Genomic DNA, 18,307 nt, shown 5'->3' on the forward strand with positions numbered 1-18,307 from the left:
ACTATATTAACATAACCGGTCCAAGGCAGAATGTCTTCTTGGCAACCTCCCTCTGGCATTCAGTGACCAGATGTATGCCTGCCAGCCCCCTCACTTCATCACTGCCCCGCATTTAACAATCACCTACCGCAATAAAATTTAAACATAAATATGAGCAACGATGTACAGGCCCAATCTATGTGCTGATTCATGGTCTTCATTTATTACAGGTACAATGATTATTGCTAGAGTCATGATTTTGTCATCTTCTCATGTACATGTTAAGATGTACATGAGATGTACATAAGATGTACATGTTAAGTACATGTTTGTACAGTTACGGGTTGTGTTATGGGTGAAGATGTGATTGTGATAAACTCCTACTAAGTGAGTATGGTCAGACACTTATTGCAGTGCACATCAAGTTCATAGAAGAAAAAAAGATTCCAATCTCCATGCTGATTCATGTTTTCTTCACTTATTACAGATCAATATTTGAACAAAAACTCCAAACTTTACAGCACTAGTTGATGGTTTGAAACACATAAAGAATACATACCTTCTGCGGATGCTACATGAAGTGCTGTACGCGAATCATAGTCACGTTGCTCCATGTCCATTGCTGATAGGGCAAATCTAGAAAGAAAATAATATGTTAATTTTGGGGGAGGTCTGGGATCAATGTTTTCTTTGCCCCAATCAAGCAGTATCTACTTATATGACTAATTATGTATTTGGTGCCATTGTTTGTATTATTACAATTCTCTACATGCTCTAATCAAGTTCTGAATACCCTTTTAGAAAGGAAAAATATTACATGTTTTAGATTTTTGGTGAAGATAAGTTGATCCAGGATCTTACACTGATTGAAAGATTTGGAGTCTGCAAATAAAGGATTCCTTTGCCCTCGGGCAATTGGCATCAGCCTGATGGATGTACAGTATTTGCCTTCCTGTGGATCAACACTGTAGGGTTAAAGGTTGGACTTAAAGAGGAACTTTCACCTCATGGGGCACATACGGTTTTATACACCGCTAGAAAGCTGACAGTGCACTGAATTCAGCTTTCACGTTCTGAAATCGGCTTTCACGTTCTGTGTCCCCGGTGAACAGTTCTCAGTGCCGATACCGTAGCTCTTTACTGTCAGAAGGGCATTTCTGACAGTCAGTCAGGAACGCCCTTCCTCACAGAAGCGTCTATTGCGCTGTGCTGTGAGAGCACTGAGGAATGCCTCCCTCCCCTCCTGATAGTACTGGGGGGGGGGGGGGGTTGTTCCTCACTGCTCAGCATCATTACTGGGCTGTAAGGAACGCCCCCTTTCACAGTATAGTGCAATAGATGCTACTGTGAGGAAGGGCATTCCTGATTGACTGTCAGAAATGCCCTTCTGACAGTGAAGAGCTATGGTACTGGCATCGATAGCTCTTCAACGGGGGCACAGAACGTGAACAATGCCAACAAAAACAACTGTAAAATAGTTCCCATGTGCAATTTATACAAGAATAGGAGCATATAACTATTGTAGCACCCATTTTCAATACAGGGACTTGAAGGGATGAATCTACCATGGCTCTACAGCAAGTAAATGTATTTACTTTATGTGTATTGGTAGAAGAACAACCTTTAAAACGACTTCTTCTCCAAAAGCGCTGCACCTTCCCCACTAAGGTGCAGCCCAACCCTACCGAAAAGCCTGTAGTAAACACCTTGTTTCTACACTAGCTCTTAAATCACTTGTACACCTCACTAATCCCCCACTGCCTATCTGGTGTGGGATGCGTTACAAGTAGTATTTAAGAAAATATTTTATTAGAGGTCCTTGTCTTAAGTTTCTGAAATAATTTTTAAGGACTCTGTACTTACCTCTAACTTTGTCACTGTTGCTAAGATGAACAACTGGGTCTTCAGTCCCATCCAGTAATTTTCTACATCACTGTGAGTCAATGAGTTAATCTAGACTTCACTGAAAATTTTAAGTGTATAAAATCCCCACCCAAAAGAAATACCCACTATTATAAAGTGTGTGGACTAAAAACACTAGTGAAGGATGTCTTCACATTTCCTGCAAAAATCGGGATATGCAGGAATAGTGATATATCTAGTGCAGCACCAGAATGTGAAATGTGGTTCCCTGGAAAATGAAAATAGACAGCCCTAGTTTAATTCTCTCCTTATGGTTGCTGCACCTACACTACAATCCCCAAAACGTTCAGGAGTGTGAGTACACAGCAATTTGTGATTTCATAAATTTTAAAGACATCAAGTGGCTCCCTCTCAGTTCCACCTACCACCTCCTAACAGTTGGCACCACATCATCCGTGCATCACCTATGATGTGACGTGCTGAATAAGGAACAGTCATCTAGGCTAGAGTTGGCGGAGGCTAACTAAAGACACGTACAGCTTGTGCATCCGACCACACCCTTAGGGCTGGTTCACACGGGGACATGGAGGAGGATTTTGACAGCGGAATCCACGTCATAATCCTCCTCCATACAATGTTAGTTTATGTAGACTGCTAGCTTTTTTCTTTCTGATAGCAGATTTTTCTGCTAGCAGAGAAAAAGAAGCGACATGACCTTTCTTCAGGTGTTTTCCACCTGAAGAAAGCAATAGAAGTGAATGGGAAGTGCAAAACGGTTTTACAAAAAAACCGCGCGGCAAAAAACGCAATGCGTTTTTTGCAGCCCGTTTTCTTTAAAGGATGGGAAAACAGCCTGGAACCTTTTGGAAGCGATTTAAAAAAAAAACAAAAAAAAAAAAAAAAAAAAACACTCCACAAAAAGCGGGGCAAGGTCTAAAAAATGCTTCCTAATTAGGAAGCGTTTTTTTCTGGTGCCAAAATAAGCCACACGTTATTTACATGTGAACTAAGCCTTATTCAGGACCGTTTTAATACATTAGTGGGCCTACTGCCAAAATCCTGGAATTTTATGCGGTGACATTCAATGGGTAACAATGTGTTATCTCACTGATGGAATGTTTCTGCCTGTCAGAAACTTTTATATGTTAATCTCTAGTAATAATCGTTATTGCTATTATTTAGCGTGTAACAGATATCACTAGAGAGGTAGGGACAGGGTCAAATGTAAATCTTATTGATGACTTTTTGTATGTGTTGTGTAAGTGTTTGGAGCAAGTCTTTTGGCGCTGTGACCCAGATGTTTACCATCGTCCAAGTCGCAGCACCAAAGACTTCCAGGTTTTGTTCAGAGAGTTATTACAGAATAACACTCCCTGTGATTAGGCTCAGAAGGGTATCACATTATCCCTTTATGTGACAATCAGAAACCAAAAATATAGTGTGCTCTCTGATAGGAGAGGGGACAACATGGCATAAGTTCTTGCTACCTCTCTCTCTGGGGTCACATACAGGTTAAGCACAGACAATGATGATTTGTCATAGTCTCTGCAGTCTGCAGCTCTGTTCCTTCTTTCTTCCTCCATCAGCAGCTTTATGATGCTGGTGAGGCTAGTGGGGCAGGACAATTTAGAGCTTGGTATCTCAGGATCCCTTCAAGCTATGAAGATTACCTTGGATTCATTTTAAAGACCAGAATCTCGTCTTTAAAATGATGTAAAGATCATCATTATAGCCCTTACAGATTCAGAGGAATTTGTTGTTAAAAACACTGTCAGGAATTGAGATCTGCATTGGGATCTAAATACCAAACAATTGCTCTGGGTCTGTAGGGCTATCATCTTTAAAATGAAGGTCAAAGGATTAAGGGATCTTAAGAAATCAGCATTGGTAACAAGGATGTATTATATACGTCCTCTGCAACTAAAGTGCCACCCTGGCCAGAGGACGTGGAAAAAGCAGAGGGCAGGGAAATCCTTCTGCAGTTGTTCCTCTTCTACCAGACAAAAAAAACAAAAACAAAAAACAAATACTCACTTCTCCTCACTCTCCCGCTGTCTCGGGACTGGAGTCTTCAGGAGCTGTGGGTGCAATGTAAGAGATGTCATCACATCGCGCCTACAGCTCCCAGGGAAGAATGGTGAAGCAGGGAGTGGAAGGCCCTCTTCACCACTGTCCGCATTCATCATTGTATGCAATGTCCGTAGGACATTGATGATCTGATGTTGGGGCAGCCTGGAACGGCTGTGTATTGAAAATGTGAAGCACAGGTTAATGTGCCGTCCAAGTTTATTTGTCAAAATGCATTATGCTAATACTGTACAATGCAGCAGGTGAGTGTAATGTGTACCCCCCGGAGGACATGGCTTAAAGGAGGTTTGTCAGCACTGTGTTACAGAGCATATCACAGTAATAAACAACGTATCTCCATTATGCATGTCACTTTTGTTGATTTGGAGAAAAACAACATGTGATGGCAGTTGGTTCTCTGGGTGGACCTTTAGATACCTGAAGCACTACTCTTGCCATGCAGAGCTTTACTACTCCTTTCCTGCGCAACATCTTGATATAGGAATTAGTCCTCCCATTGCTTTGACATCACCCATCCCACCTAAGCAGCATGAGCAGTGCTCCCAAATTTAAAGACCCCGCAAGTGCACCAACTGCCTCATTTGCTTAAGACTTCAAAGTCATTTTTCTTCAAATCTACAAGAGTGGCATAAATAGAAAGACATACAAAGTTATGTTGTTTGTCACTGTAATGTGCTCTGCAATGCAGTGGTGTCAGTTGAATATACTTGAGGGAGGTGATAGAGTCCCTTTAAACATTTATGAAATGAGACACACATCCATCTCGAGGGCAAGGCAGTCTAGTAAGATAGCTGATGGCCACAGCACCCATAGGGATTGGAGAATGGGTGAAAATTAGATGAGGCTTTTTCTACAACAAATTACAGTATAACATCTAGTTTTCAATGCATTCCAGTTTAATTCTATTCAATTTACCTTCTCAGTGCAGATACATCTCCAGTATATGCAGCAAACAGTAGATTTATCACAGATTTCACCTAAAAAGATAAAATAATGATATTTAGAGATGAGCGAACAGTGAAATATTCGATTGAAATAGCCCTTCAATATTCAACTATTCGAACGAATATCGAATCCCATTATAGTCTTCAGGGAAAAAATGCTGGTTTCAGGGGAAACCACTATTCGACTCAGGAGGGTCACCAAGTCCACTATGACACCTCAGCAAATGATGACAACACCTCAACTGGGACAGCAGGGGAAGCATGGGGACACAGTTTTACCCCACTATCACAGCCTATCAACTAGACACTTTCAACACTCAAAAAAAAACCTCTATGAAAGTGGAAAAATACCTGGAAACCTTCTTTCCTCCCCAATTGTATGGACAGAAACCCAAATTTTAAGCTAAAGAAACATTAGCATGCGCTCATCAGAATCCCTGACTTGATATCTGCGTTAAGCAGGGTACCACACTGAACAGGACCGAGCACCAGGAACAGGTGTTACAATGGCTAGCGGATAATGCTTACAGCTCCTTATCCACCAGCCAGTCAGCCACTACCTCAAGTCCTCTTCCTGCCAACATGCCCAATCTTCCCAGCACAGTCATCTCACATTTGCCCCCTCCCAGGAGATGTTTTCAGGTTTTTTTTAACTGTCCCAACCACTTCACCAATCCCAGGAGCTACCAAACGACTTTGTGTGTTCAATGCCCAAACACTGGAGCATCCGCCATCTCCGGGTGATTTAGTTGTTGTGGACCAGCAACCCGTCCTCAGTGACGCCAGTGCTGGCGCTGCAGTCCAGACCACCAGCCAGGTCACCTCCACATCTGCCTCTGACACTTTGGGGAGTTCACCCTCATCCTCCCCTTTTCCTGCCACTGCTCCTTTTGCCTGCACCATCATGCGCCTCTTCCCAGCAACTCCCCATCTCCCAGGCCTTTCATCGCCGGCAGAAGTACAGCGCAACCCACCCACATGCCCAAGCCTTCAACGGCCTCATCTTAATCATGCTGGCCCAGGAGATGTTGCCGTCCCAGCTTGTGGAGACTCAGGCCTTCTGTGACCTGCTGGCAACTGCGGCACCTCGCTATGCCGTCCCTACTTCTCCCAGTGTGCCGTCCATGCCTTGCACCTGCACATGTGCCGTAACATCTGGCGGGCCCTAAGTTCCGCGCTTTGCACAAAGTTCCACTTGACGACCGCCGCGTGGACAAGTGCATAAGTCGAGTGGACTTATTTATGGGCTGTCCTAAGGGCGACGGGTTCAGATCTCAGTTCTTAACCTACGCCCAATTGCTATATCATCTCCCGGGGGACAGACTGCAGGTGAACGGGATGTTGTCGCAGCGCATTCAATTGGGCAGGGGCACCAGACAGGGCTGCCCACCGTCTCCCTTATTTGCTCTAGCTATTGAACCCCTAGCCTGCATTTTGCAGGACGCCTTGGATTTTGTGGGCTTCCGATGTGGTGACCTAGAAGAAAAAGTATCGCTGTATGCGGATGACATGCTTTTATATCTGAGGGATGTGACTTCCTCACTCTCATAGGTAATGGCTATAATACAGGATTTTGGGGCTTGGTCTGGACTATGAATAAATTGGAACAAATCGTTTTTGTTACCGGCTGACCAGCTGCCGGCTGACTCCTGGTCTAAACTCCCCCTTTCAGCTGTAGGGCATTGTAACCTACTTAAAATGGTCCTTATGCCACAACTATTATATCTCCAACAAAATTCTCAGGTGTGGATACCAATGCAATACTTTAGGAAAATTCACAGTATTTTTAGAGAATTAATTTGGCAGAAGAAGGGAGCGCGCATCAGTGTAGAGGCACTACGCCGGGACAAAACGGAGGAGGGCTTAGCAGTTCCGAATGCCTGGATTTACTTTCTGGCAGCGCAATTGCAGCAGCTTCAGGGCTGGGGATTACCCCTTGGCTCATTACGATCTGGCCATCTATGTGTGCAAGATACCTCTTGGACTGTTCCAGTGGCTGTTTTTGAGGCTGGTCCCCTACCGACAGCTCGTTCTCGACTCCCCACGTTAGCCCTCTTATACAGTACAAGGTTTGGGATAGTGGCAAAAGCTGTTAGGTACTTATGGTTTTACTACATTTACTCCTCTGTGGCATAATACTCGCTTGACTGAATTTACTGTGCTAACGGGCTTCGAGAGGCGGAGGGATAAGGGTGTCCTGTCCCTTAGTCATATCTTAGATAATGGGATATTTAAGACTTTTTCAGACCTTCAGAGTGACTTGGTTTTATCAGTATCTCCAGCTTCGTCATGCTTTCCATGCCCAGAGTAGACCTACCGCCCTGATAGTTGAACTGTACCCCGCATTACAAAATATTCCTATGGGATCTATTACTATGGGAATGATATCTGCACTATACCGACAGTTATTACTGGCCTACTTGGAGGACTATCTGGAGAAGACTAGGGAAAGGAGGAGATTGATGTTGGTGTAGTAGACGAGGAAACATGGGGAGAAGCCCTGACCCCTATAATGTCCCCTAGTGAAGCGCAGAGACTGTCTCATATTTATCTGTTGCATAGGGTCTATAAGACACCATAGAAATAGTTCCACATTAGAGATGAGTGAGTACTGTTCGGATCAGCCGATCCGAACAGCACGCTCCATAGAAATGAATGGATGCACCTGGTACTTCCGCTTTGACGGCAGCCGGCCGCTTAACCCCCCACGTGCCGGCTACATCCATTCATTTCTATGCGAGCGTGCTGTTCGGATCAGCTGATCCGAACAGTACTCGCTCATCTCTATTCCACATGCATATTCGTTCTGATGCCAAATGTCTCCACAGTAGTATGAAACCTGCACATCTCCTGCATATGATGTGGGAGTGTCGGGAGTTAACCGATACTCTTTTGCCCTTCTGCTCTCACCGTTAGTTTGCCTTCTAGGTCATTTGGGGGAGGGGATGGACCCAGAAATTCTGGAATTAATAGGGTTGTCTAGGGTATTGTACCAGGCAAGAAAACTGATCTCATATCATTGGTTGGACCCGAGCCCTCCCTCTCTAGTGGAATTAATATCCAGAGTCAATAATACTATTAGGCTGGAGAGCAGTGGCGTAACTACCACCATAGCAGCAGAGGCAGCTGCCACAGGGCCCGGGACATTAGGGGCCCGGTGACAGCTGCTACCATTATTCTCGGAGGTCTTTTCGGACCCCCGAGTATAATGATCGGGGCCCCCTTTTGGTGGAATACTTTTCACCAACAGGGGGCCCCGAAGCTGCAGCAACGGCTGACACACAGGAGCTGCAGGTCTGGCTCCTCTCAGCGCTTCAGGACGCTCCCCCTCTCTCTCCCCCCCCTCCTTTTCTCTGCCTGTCCTCTGCCCACCAATGAGAGGGCTGAGGAGAGCCCAGGATGCGGGGCTTATCCCTGCCGAGCTCCTGCCGTCCTGCACTCAAGAGGAGAAGAAGAAGCTGCTGCTCCAGGAAAATGAAACTAAAGATACACAGGTACATACTGGGGTTACTATACTTATTAATATCAGGCATTTGGGGTGATTACTTTTGTTTTAGTAACTCCATGTGCCTCATATTAATAGCAGTTAACCCTATCATGTCCCTCACATTAACCCCTGTGTGCCTCACCATAAGAGTTACTGTAATGTGAGACATATGGGGGTAATAATAATGAAGATACTTTATTATTACCTCCATGTCTCTCACATATCAGTAACTCTTATGTGAGGTACACAAGGGTTAATGTGAGGGACATGATGGGGTTAACTGCTATTAATATGAGGCACATGGAGTTACTAAATTGTAATGCACATGACCAGATTTTTTATCCACAATTGTCCTGGTATAGCGGTCAGCGGGTGACGTGACAGTATTTAGTCCTGTAGGGGTCACTATGGGACATAATACTGTGTGCAGTGGCCACTATGGGGCATAATACTGTATACAGGGGCCACTATGGGGCATAATACTGTGTGCAGGGGCCACTATGGGGCATAATACTGTGTGCAGGGGCCACTATGGGACATAATACTGTGTGCAGGGGCCACTATGGGGCATAATACTGTGTGCAGGGGCCACTATGTGGCATAATACTGTGTGCAGGGGCCACTATGGGGCATAATACTGTGTGCAGGGGCCACTATGGGGCATAATACTGTGTGCAGGGGCCACTATGTGGCATAATACTGTGTGCAGGGGCCACTATGGGGCATAATACTGTGTGCAGGGGCCACAGTGGGCATAATACTGTGTGCAGGGTCCACTATTGGTCATAATAGAGCGCGCAGGAATGCGTAGGAGGCACTCGGTCGAGATCTTCGGTGTCGGGGGGGCCCCATGTCAAAAGTTCGCCACGGGGCCCCGCCATTCCTAGTTACGCCACTGCTGGAGAGAGAAGTATATATACAGAGAAAGGCCCAAACTAAATGTGAAAATATTTGGGGGCCATGGTTGGATACACCTGGTCTTCCTTCCTCATCTCTGATAGATCTCTCATTTCTACTCTACCTGCTTCTTGATCCCTAGAATGCTATTCTTTGCTATGAATCGAAGGATGTTAGGGAGTTTTAGTGGGGGATCCTAATGGACAGTCCCCCTACGCATGTTGGATAATGTCTCCATATTTACCTTGTATTAATGTTACGTTAATGTTGTTTTGTCGTTTGGTTGTTTTTATGTAAAGAAAAGTTGGTTAATAAAAAGTATCTGATTTAAAAAAAAAGCCTATTGAAGCCTCCCAGGAAAAGGTAAAAAAAAAGTAGTAAAAGGGATATTACAACTTAAAGATCTTTCAATGCTCTGTATGGAATAATCTCCACTTAGTTCGGTGTTGCTTGTACACCCTGACAGTCTTGCCCAGTGCTATCGCAGTCTCAGGCATGGAATGGAAGTTATTCTCCAGCATGGAACTCTCTATAGACACTATCCTTTTGTCACCCACTACCCACACTGGGTCCAGGGGGCTCCCCAGGATAGAGCTGGCCCTTCTAATCAGCTTCTTGGGCCTATTCCTATCCCTGGTTGATATGCTACTCCCCCAGCAGGCCACTTCGAAGATGAAAGCTGTTGCTACTATAGAAGTGAAAAAGGCCCCAAGAAGTGCCCCCTGGACTCCAAAATCCCTCAACCTCCTAAGCAGGCTGCTGTGGCCCTTTCTATACAGTGCATCCAGGTGATCAGGCCAGTCCAGCTTATTACTGAGAAGCACACCCAGGCACTTATAGCTAGTGGCTATCGCAATGCCTGTCCCCTGCATATCCACTGGTTTTGGAGGATAACTGCGCTTGCAAAAGTCCACCACATCTCCTTGGGCTTCCCAGCATTAATCCTAAGGTGATTCCACTGGCACCAATCCACAAAATCCCATTTCAATTCTCTGTACGCCCTGTTATCTACGTCTGTGATATATAGTATGATAGATGTGTGATAGATGCCTAGTATTGCAGTCATCAGAATACTTCTGTAAGTAACAGCTAGATGAGTTGCACCTAAAGTCAGCAGTGTGCAGCGTGAAGAGGAAAGGGGCAAGTACAGTGCCCCTGTACTACAGATCACAGTGTCTGACACACAGTCAGAGGTAGTCTAGGATCCAGTTGAAGAGGTGATGGTCTACTCCAAAAAGGGCAAGCTTGTCTCTCGGTAGCCCTGGCTATATGGTGTTAAAAGCACTGTAGAAATCAAAGAACATTATTCTCACAGTGTTCCCTGTTTTTTCCAGGCGAGAAAGAGCTCTTTGTAGAAAGTGAATGATGGCATCATCTACCCCAATGCCTGGCCGATAGGCAAACTGAGTGATCTTCATTCACTCATGAAGATTTTGTTTATTTACTTTGGAGAGGATATCTGATTGGATATCCTTATAGGAAGGTCTGCCCCATTTCTTTTTATATATGGTGAATGTAAAATGTTTCTAATTTTGAAATAATCATATGAGACAGGTGAGACATAGTAAAACATTTAGATCGCAGCACACTGGCATTAACGCTACAAAATGATTAAAGTTCTTGGGGTTGTCACAACAACCAGGGATACGGTTCCACCCTGAAGGTGAGGGAATTTTTTCTATACAGAAACAGATATAAAGTGAAGGAAATAATTTTTTGATCCTTTATTGATTTTGTAAGTTTGCCCACTGACAAAGACATGAACAGTCTATAATTTTACGGGTAGGTTAATTTTAATTGTGAGAAATAGAATATCAAAAATAAAATCCAGAAAATCATATTGTATAAATTTATTTGCATTTTGCAGAGAGAAATAAGTATTTGATCCCTCTGGCAAACAAAACTTAATACTTGGTGGCAAAACCCTTGTTGGCAAGCACAGCAGTCAGATGTTTTTCAGAGTTGATGATGAGGTTTGCGCACGTCAGGAGGAATTTTGGTCCACTCCTCTTTGCAGATCATCTCTAAATCATTAAGATTTTGAGTCTGTCGCTTGGCAACTCAGAGCTTCAGCTCCCTCCATAAGTTTTCTATGGGATAGCATTATTGCTATCATTTTAGCATGTAACTAAAGATCAGGTATGGACAAGAACAGGGTCAAATGTGAACTTTATTGATGACTCTGTGTAAGTGTTTGGAGCAACTCTTTTGGAACTGTGATCTGGATGATAAACATATGGATACCATTCTGATAAGGCTTAGAGGGTTATTACATTATCCCTCTATGTGACAATCAGAGAGCAGATGTATAGTATGCAACATACATACAGTTTTTGCAGATTAAAGTATGATTTATCATCATCTCTGCATTCTGTCCCTCCTCCTCCACGCTGCTGGGAGAAGCTGTCTGAGGCTGGAGGGACATTTTAGAGCCCCATATCTTAGGATCTGATAGTGCCCTAAAGAAGATTAATTTTAAAGATGAGAATCTCATATGATTGCCATTACTAATTAGGAGCAATAATCTGTTTTAAAAACGCTGTTAGGAATTGAGACCTGCAGATATCCTTTCCAAACAACATTTTTGCTAGCAAATTGCTTCAGATCTTTCATTTTATAACCTTGGTATCATTTTAAAGATGCAATTCTCAGCTTCTCATCAAGAACTTCTTCACAGACCTAATAGTTCCTTAGAAATTGGCATTAATACCATGCATACTCTATAAATATCATTGGCCACTTAAAGGGGTATTCCCATGACGCTTGTTCACTAACCTGCAGGCTGTTATGCTCTCTTTACTTCCTGCTTCTCTCGGCACATAGGTGGGCGGGGTTTCACTTGCACAGGATTGGTTGTAAATGAATTACCACAGTGTGAAGCTGATGTAGCAGAGCTGGATTTGAGTCAGTTTGCACTACATACAGAGGTACTGGACTCCCTATCTCAGCCCTTATCAGCCAAATTCAATTTAACTGACTGATAAGAGCTCAGAAATCTCTGAGCTCTCACCTCCCCTAACTGTGTAGCGGAGCTTCTCAAACAGCTCAGAGCTGCTCCCAGCCCCTCCCTCTCCCTCTGAGAGCAGGCAGCTACATCACTTGACAAATGAGCAGATAATCCCAAGCGCCATAGAAACAGGGTGTAAACAATGACGTGAATAAGTTAAGATAGCGGCCAAACAAAGCAGTTTTGATAAAGCAATGCATTTAGGAAAAGTCTTAAATCCACATAAACTAGCAGTATAGATAGGTTCCTTGTGATGGGACAACCCCTTTAAGTGCCACCCTGTCAGGATGTATTACATACATCCATAGCAGGGCTTTCCTGCATATGCTTCTTCAACTGCTTATTTAAGCTTCTTTAAGCTTAGGAAAACCCTGAACACTACAGAAGCTTCACAGGCTGGCACAATAACCTTAAGGCAACAGTAGCTAATTGAGAGTTTTAACAGCAATAGTCTCCAACAGGGTGAGAATAGTGAATAGTGATTCATTTCAGCCACATGATCATTATATAGGAGACCTAAAGCTGCAAAAAAGGCATCCATAGAAAAAAAGTTAGAAGCACAAGTATGCAAAGAAAAAGCGCAAGCCTGAGGATCTCTCTGTAAGAGAGATATAATGAGATCGGTACATTTTTGTTCAGTCCCAGAGGAATGAGGCCTCAAAAACAATATAGTATGCAGCGCTCAAGGAAATTTACAAAAGACTTACAATCTTCAGAAAAACAATCAGGCAGATTGATCTTGGAGTTCCACTATAGCTGACAGCCACAGGTGCTTGCGATTTCGCATACTCTATGTGTTGCGGTTTAACAGCAAATTCTTGGACCAACTCTGTCAGAGAATACATTTGATCCACTACAATCTGCATTTGTTCCATTCAGGGAAAAATTACTATTATGGTTTGCTATTCTGTTATGGAATTTCCAATTGCAATTCCTCCCAAAAAAATGCAAAAAAACCTGCCAGATAACTGAGAGCAGTAAAACAAGCTACGTAAATCTCACAAAGCGTGGGTAGACAGAGTCTAAGTGTAAGGGAATTACTAGTTGTGCAATTCTCTAATGCTGCTGTTGAAACCACAGAGGAAGGGAAAGACAGAGACAGTTAGTCCTAAACTTGATCCAGCCCCTGTCCCTACATACTTGCCTCAGCTATCCAAGGCGGTAGCAGGGCAACTGGGCAAAAAACCCTTCTATGAATAAGTGTTACACAGAACAGGACAAAAAAAATACAGAAGAGGAGTCAGCAAGCCAAGGATCAAAGCCAGAGAGACAAAGCAGTAACAAATCACAATCTAAAAGAGAAGTCACAAGGGAAGCCAAAGGTCAGAAGTCATTAATACAATTCAATAACAAGAGAAAAGCTCAGGGCTCGTTCACATCTGCGCCGGCACTCCGTACTTGAGGTTTCCGTTTCCTGCCTAAAACAGAGGCAGGAGACGGAAACCTGCAGGAGTCTCTCTCACCCATTCATTTGAATGGGTGAGAAAGCTGTCCGGCCGTGAGCGGCGGTGAGCGTTTTATGCTCTCCGCCGCGAAACCGGGTTTTATAATCCGGACACAGAGTCGGACATGCAGTACTCTGTGTCCGGATAAAAAAAATCCGGTTTCGCGGCGGAGAGCCTAAAACGCTCACCGCCGCTCACGGCCGGACCCGGTCTATGGTTTCTGTCTTCTGCCATGCAGAAGACGGAAACCATAGAACGGAGACACTGAACGCAGGTGTGAACCTAGCGTCAACAAGGACAGAGTCACAATAGGAAGCAAACATGTCTGCGCTGATGACCTGTTTAGTCCAGAATCTGCCCCAGACTTGATTGGTAGATCGGCTGTCAATCACAAAGGTAAGGCTCAGATTAATAATTAGGGCCCCTTCACACGGCGTAAGCGCTCGGCTCATTCCGAGCTGTACACGCGAGCGCTTCTAAACACTTCCCATTCACTTCAATGGGAGCGCTCGTAAAGCCGGGTTTACGCGCGCTCCCATTGAAGTGAATGGGAAGTGTTTAGAAGCGCTCACGTGTACGGCTCGCAATGAGCCGAGCGCTTACGCCGTGTGAAGGGGCCCTTAGAGTAGCTAAGGGAAACCAAAGTGAAGGAGATGGATGTGGTGGAAATTCTATTACAGAGATGAAAGAATAGAGCCGTGTTCAGTCAGAGCAACAAAACGTTAAAGCAAGGAATCATAACTCAACAAGCCTCCTGCGCCGCAGTGTGCAAGTGGAGGGTGGCACAGAGACCCAAGCAGGCAGAGACGATACACTAAAATTGCTCAGGCAACTTCACAGTGCCTGTGCAAGGCTGGTATGGTCGTTGCAGGATCTGAAGCACAGGTGATCACCCTCAGAAGCTTAGCGCAAGGTCAAATCAGGAGAGGGTAATCAAAAGGAAAATGTGTCCATGCAAAAGGCCAGATCTTAGAAGTCATAGTCAGAGCCAAATCTGTGCTGTGGATAGGGGATAAGTGTTTTAATATTTTATTTATAAATGTATTTTGCTTTCTTCTATAGTGCCATCATATTCCAAAGCAATTTCAAGATATTATCAACACTGTCCCATATAAGGCTCTAAATTCCCTATTAGTAAGTCTTTGGAATGTGGTAAGAAACTAGAGTACACAGAGAAAGTCCATACAAACACGGGAGAACATACATACTCCTTGCGGATGTTGTCCTTGACTGGATGGATTCAAACCCAGGACTCCAGTGCTGAGCCAATGTATTGTCCTGTTTACAGATGTTCATAATGACACAACCCCATTAAGGTGCAAGAGCATAAAGGAGGAGGTTTACATGGGCTGTGTGACCTAGGCGAGCTTAGTCAAACTGAGAGCCCAGAGCTGCACAATGTGTCAATATGGCTCTTAGTATATGTAGTGGAAACAGAAATGCTGTGACTAACTTTCATAATGAATCATACTTCCGCTAGGTTCACAAATGCATTCACGTTTCCGCTTTTGGGGTCCGCTTGGGGACCTCACAAATGCAAACCTAATCTGCTTAAAAAAGCGATTACCCGTGAAAACCTGTGCACCCCATAAACTATAATGGGGTCAACTGGGTTTCTGCCTTAAAATTGCACATTTTTAAAGCGGAATGGGGAACGGAATCCCCGAGTAATCAGGTGTTGGTGTAAACATATATTCTTTTTTTCTGGTTTGGAATGGAAGAATTGTACTTCATGATTTATCTAATCAGCAATGAACCATTTGACTCACAGCAGGCACTCACAGGTCCTACACTGCCTGAAGCAGAAATTCTATAACATACCCCTTTCTCGACCCTTTCCCCCCCCCCCCCCCCAGCCAGTTCTTCTTCATATTGTTTTTAGTTTAGTTAAGAAGTTACTGAAGAAGTTACAGGTCAGGCAAATGTGGAAGCGAGAAGGAGACAGCAGGCAAAGATGCTGAGAGAGGGAGATGGGAAAATCCTTTTAAACAGAACCAGAAGTTCACAGGCAGAGTGTGACAGATTGCTAATAGACAGAGATGCACAATACACTTCAATACAGAAGTAAGATTCTAATGAGAATTAAAAAATATTAGAATAAAAGTAAAAAAAAGGTTTACTGAATATTAAAGAAAAACAAGATTAAAAGTCACCTTGGTCACCAGGTCACTTTGTGATCTCCTCATACTGCTGCTACCTCTACACTGTGTCACTTCTCATACTGTTGCCAACCTCCCCACTCCATGACTGGACCACTATTTTTCATTCTTGGACTGGTTGTCATCACCGTTTATTTGACCCTTCTTCTGATCTGTCAGAAGGAAGGAAAAATTATACACACAACTGATCCTGTTTTTGTAGCAGCTGTAATGCCTGTACGATCCCATCAGAATTGGCTTAGGATTTGGTAGCCAAAAGCAGGAGTGGGAACCAAATACAGAAGACATTCAAATAATTATTCACGCGTCACCTCTGTTTTGGACCCACTCCTGTTTATTTTTGGCATCAGCAATACTGATGGATTACTGACCAAGTAAAGGCAGTTGCTCAACAGACAGGATCTTTGTTTGCGGGGTCTATTGTTCTGATGGACCAGGAGAAGGGCAAAATAATCAGTGCCATCAACACAAATTTACTGCTGACACTCTTTCCACTCTGTCAGGGGTTCTACCTGTATAAGCGTTGAATAGAACAGGTTCTGTAGACATCTATGTGGAATCAGCAGATGACGGTGTAAAAGGAGTGTGCACTTTCATGCTACAGTAGGATCTTGGGCCTCTGCACGGTTCACACTTGAGTTAGTTGGTCAGTTTTTGCCCCGTAACTGGCCAAATAAGTGAAATGTTCACTTATAAGTTCTAAGAGTGACACCTGTCATGTGCGTGTCATACTGACTCACAGTATTGTTTCACTACCACAGCAGACTCCCTATGCGTGTTACTGCAATGAACAGTGTTCTACACAACTATACAGGCTCTCTGCAGCGAGGAAATAGCTGTTTTTTAATGTGATTCACTGCAAATTAATTTGGATCGAATTGAATAGTTTGGGAAAATTCAGTGAAGTGGCCGAATTGAATTTTTTCGAAAAATTCGCTCATTTCTAGCTGTGTCATTATACACTGCTGTTTTGAGATTTATTGCCATTATACACACCTGATATTGTTCATCTTTATTATAGGCTATATAGGATGTTCTTATTATAAGTATTCTGCTTTATCTGCTATAGTTATTATAGTTATAGAGATTTTGGGGTGGGCTCCAGTGCATTTCCCCTTTGGGGGACTTTTTTTTTTTTTGTATTACAAATGCTAACAATTTCAGTGTTTTTGTATGTATATTCTCTTTTTTAATGATTTTGCATACCTTCCAACAATCACAGAACAGAAAGAGGGACAAAATATGTGGTGCACATAATTTGCTGCTGCAAATTTAGCTCCACCCACTTCAAAATTGACTATGCCCATTTCGATCCATTTCTCTTTGTGCTCCCCACACAATAACCCTAATTTTATATGGCCTCACATATTCTCCTCAGATTGGCCCCATAGTACAAAGTTTCTCTCCTGGTGCATCCAGTTTAATGTCACCCTCCAGTTGATCCCCTCTCCAGCTGCCCCAGTTTAAAATGGGGACAACTAGAGGGGGACATTAAACTCTGGAATTAGCTAGTGGGAGACATTAGTTTGGGGCAACTGGAGGGGGACTAGTAAACCGTGGGATCAACTGGAGGGAGACAATAAGCTGTGGGGGCAGCTGGTGAGGGACATTAAACTGGGGCAACTAGAGGGGGACATTAATGACCCCCACCAGCTGCCCCCAGTATAATGGTGAAGATCTATTAGTACTTGGGTGAGCTCCTCAATAATTAGCTGGACTGGGCAGATCATCTGGATGCACTGCACAGAAAGGCTCCCAGTAGGCTCTACCTGCTCAGGAGGCTGAGGGCATTTGGAGTCCAGGGGGGGGCTGTCAGGACTTGAACCCAGGGACTTCAGTGTCCCACGCTACAGCTCTTCCAACTGAGCTATTCAGCCTTCTGGACAGCTCCTGTGCTGATCTGAGCCTAGTTCCCGGTACCTCTAGTTTTAGTTCCCACCTCTCTGGTTTGCTCCACCTTGTTCTCTGATTGTACTTCCTATATAAACCCAGCCTTGCACTTCCTGTCTTGTCAGATTATTGTGCTCTCAGCCTGTAATCTAGCAGCTTTCTCCTGCTCTGCTACAAACACTGATGCTTATCTTATGCATTGACCACCTGACTACGGTATTTGCCTTCTCCTTCAACACCGACGCTCCTCTTATGTATCGACCACTGGCTTGCTCCTGTCTAAGGTATTTGCCTACTTCTCCAACACTGACGCTCATCTTGTGTATCGGCCACTGGCTTCCTCCTGACTACGTTACCAGCCTTGCAAGTAAGTCACTTTCCAAGTAGTAGCAACTTAAGACTCCAAACCAGACCCAGACCGTTACAGGGGCCTTTTTCAACTCTGTAGTAGCATCAGCCATCTTTTTCAGAGTGGCCTGCTGGGGGAGTAGCATATCAACCAGGGATAGAAATTGAATTAACAGGATGATTAGGTAGGGCCAGCTCTG

General features: G+C 44.0%; 1 protein-coding gene across 1 annotated transcript in view; it reads right to left on the reverse strand.

Moving 5' to 3' along the window:
• The window catches only part of GLS (glutaminase), a 267,993-nt gene that overhangs the window by 19,039 nt on the left and 230,647 nt on the right, over positions 1 to 18,307 (reverse strand). The window contains exons 15-16 of the mRNA XM_075285137.1: positions 4,846 to 4,907; positions 539 to 615 (exon numbers count right to left, since the gene is read on the reverse strand). Coding sequence (XP_075141238.1) covers positions 539 to 615; positions 4,846 to 4,907 — 139 coding nt within the window. The remainder of the gene's footprint in view (positions 1 to 538; positions 616 to 4,845; positions 4,908 to 18,307) is intronic.

The sequence above is a fragment of the Leptodactylus fuscus genome, chromosome 8 (assembly GCF_031893055.1).
Source record: "Leptodactylus fuscus isolate aLepFus1 chromosome 8, aLepFus1.hap2, whole genome shotgun sequence".
Taxonomy (NCBI): Eukaryota; Metazoa; Chordata; class Amphibia; order Anura; family Leptodactylidae; genus Leptodactylus; species Leptodactylus fuscus.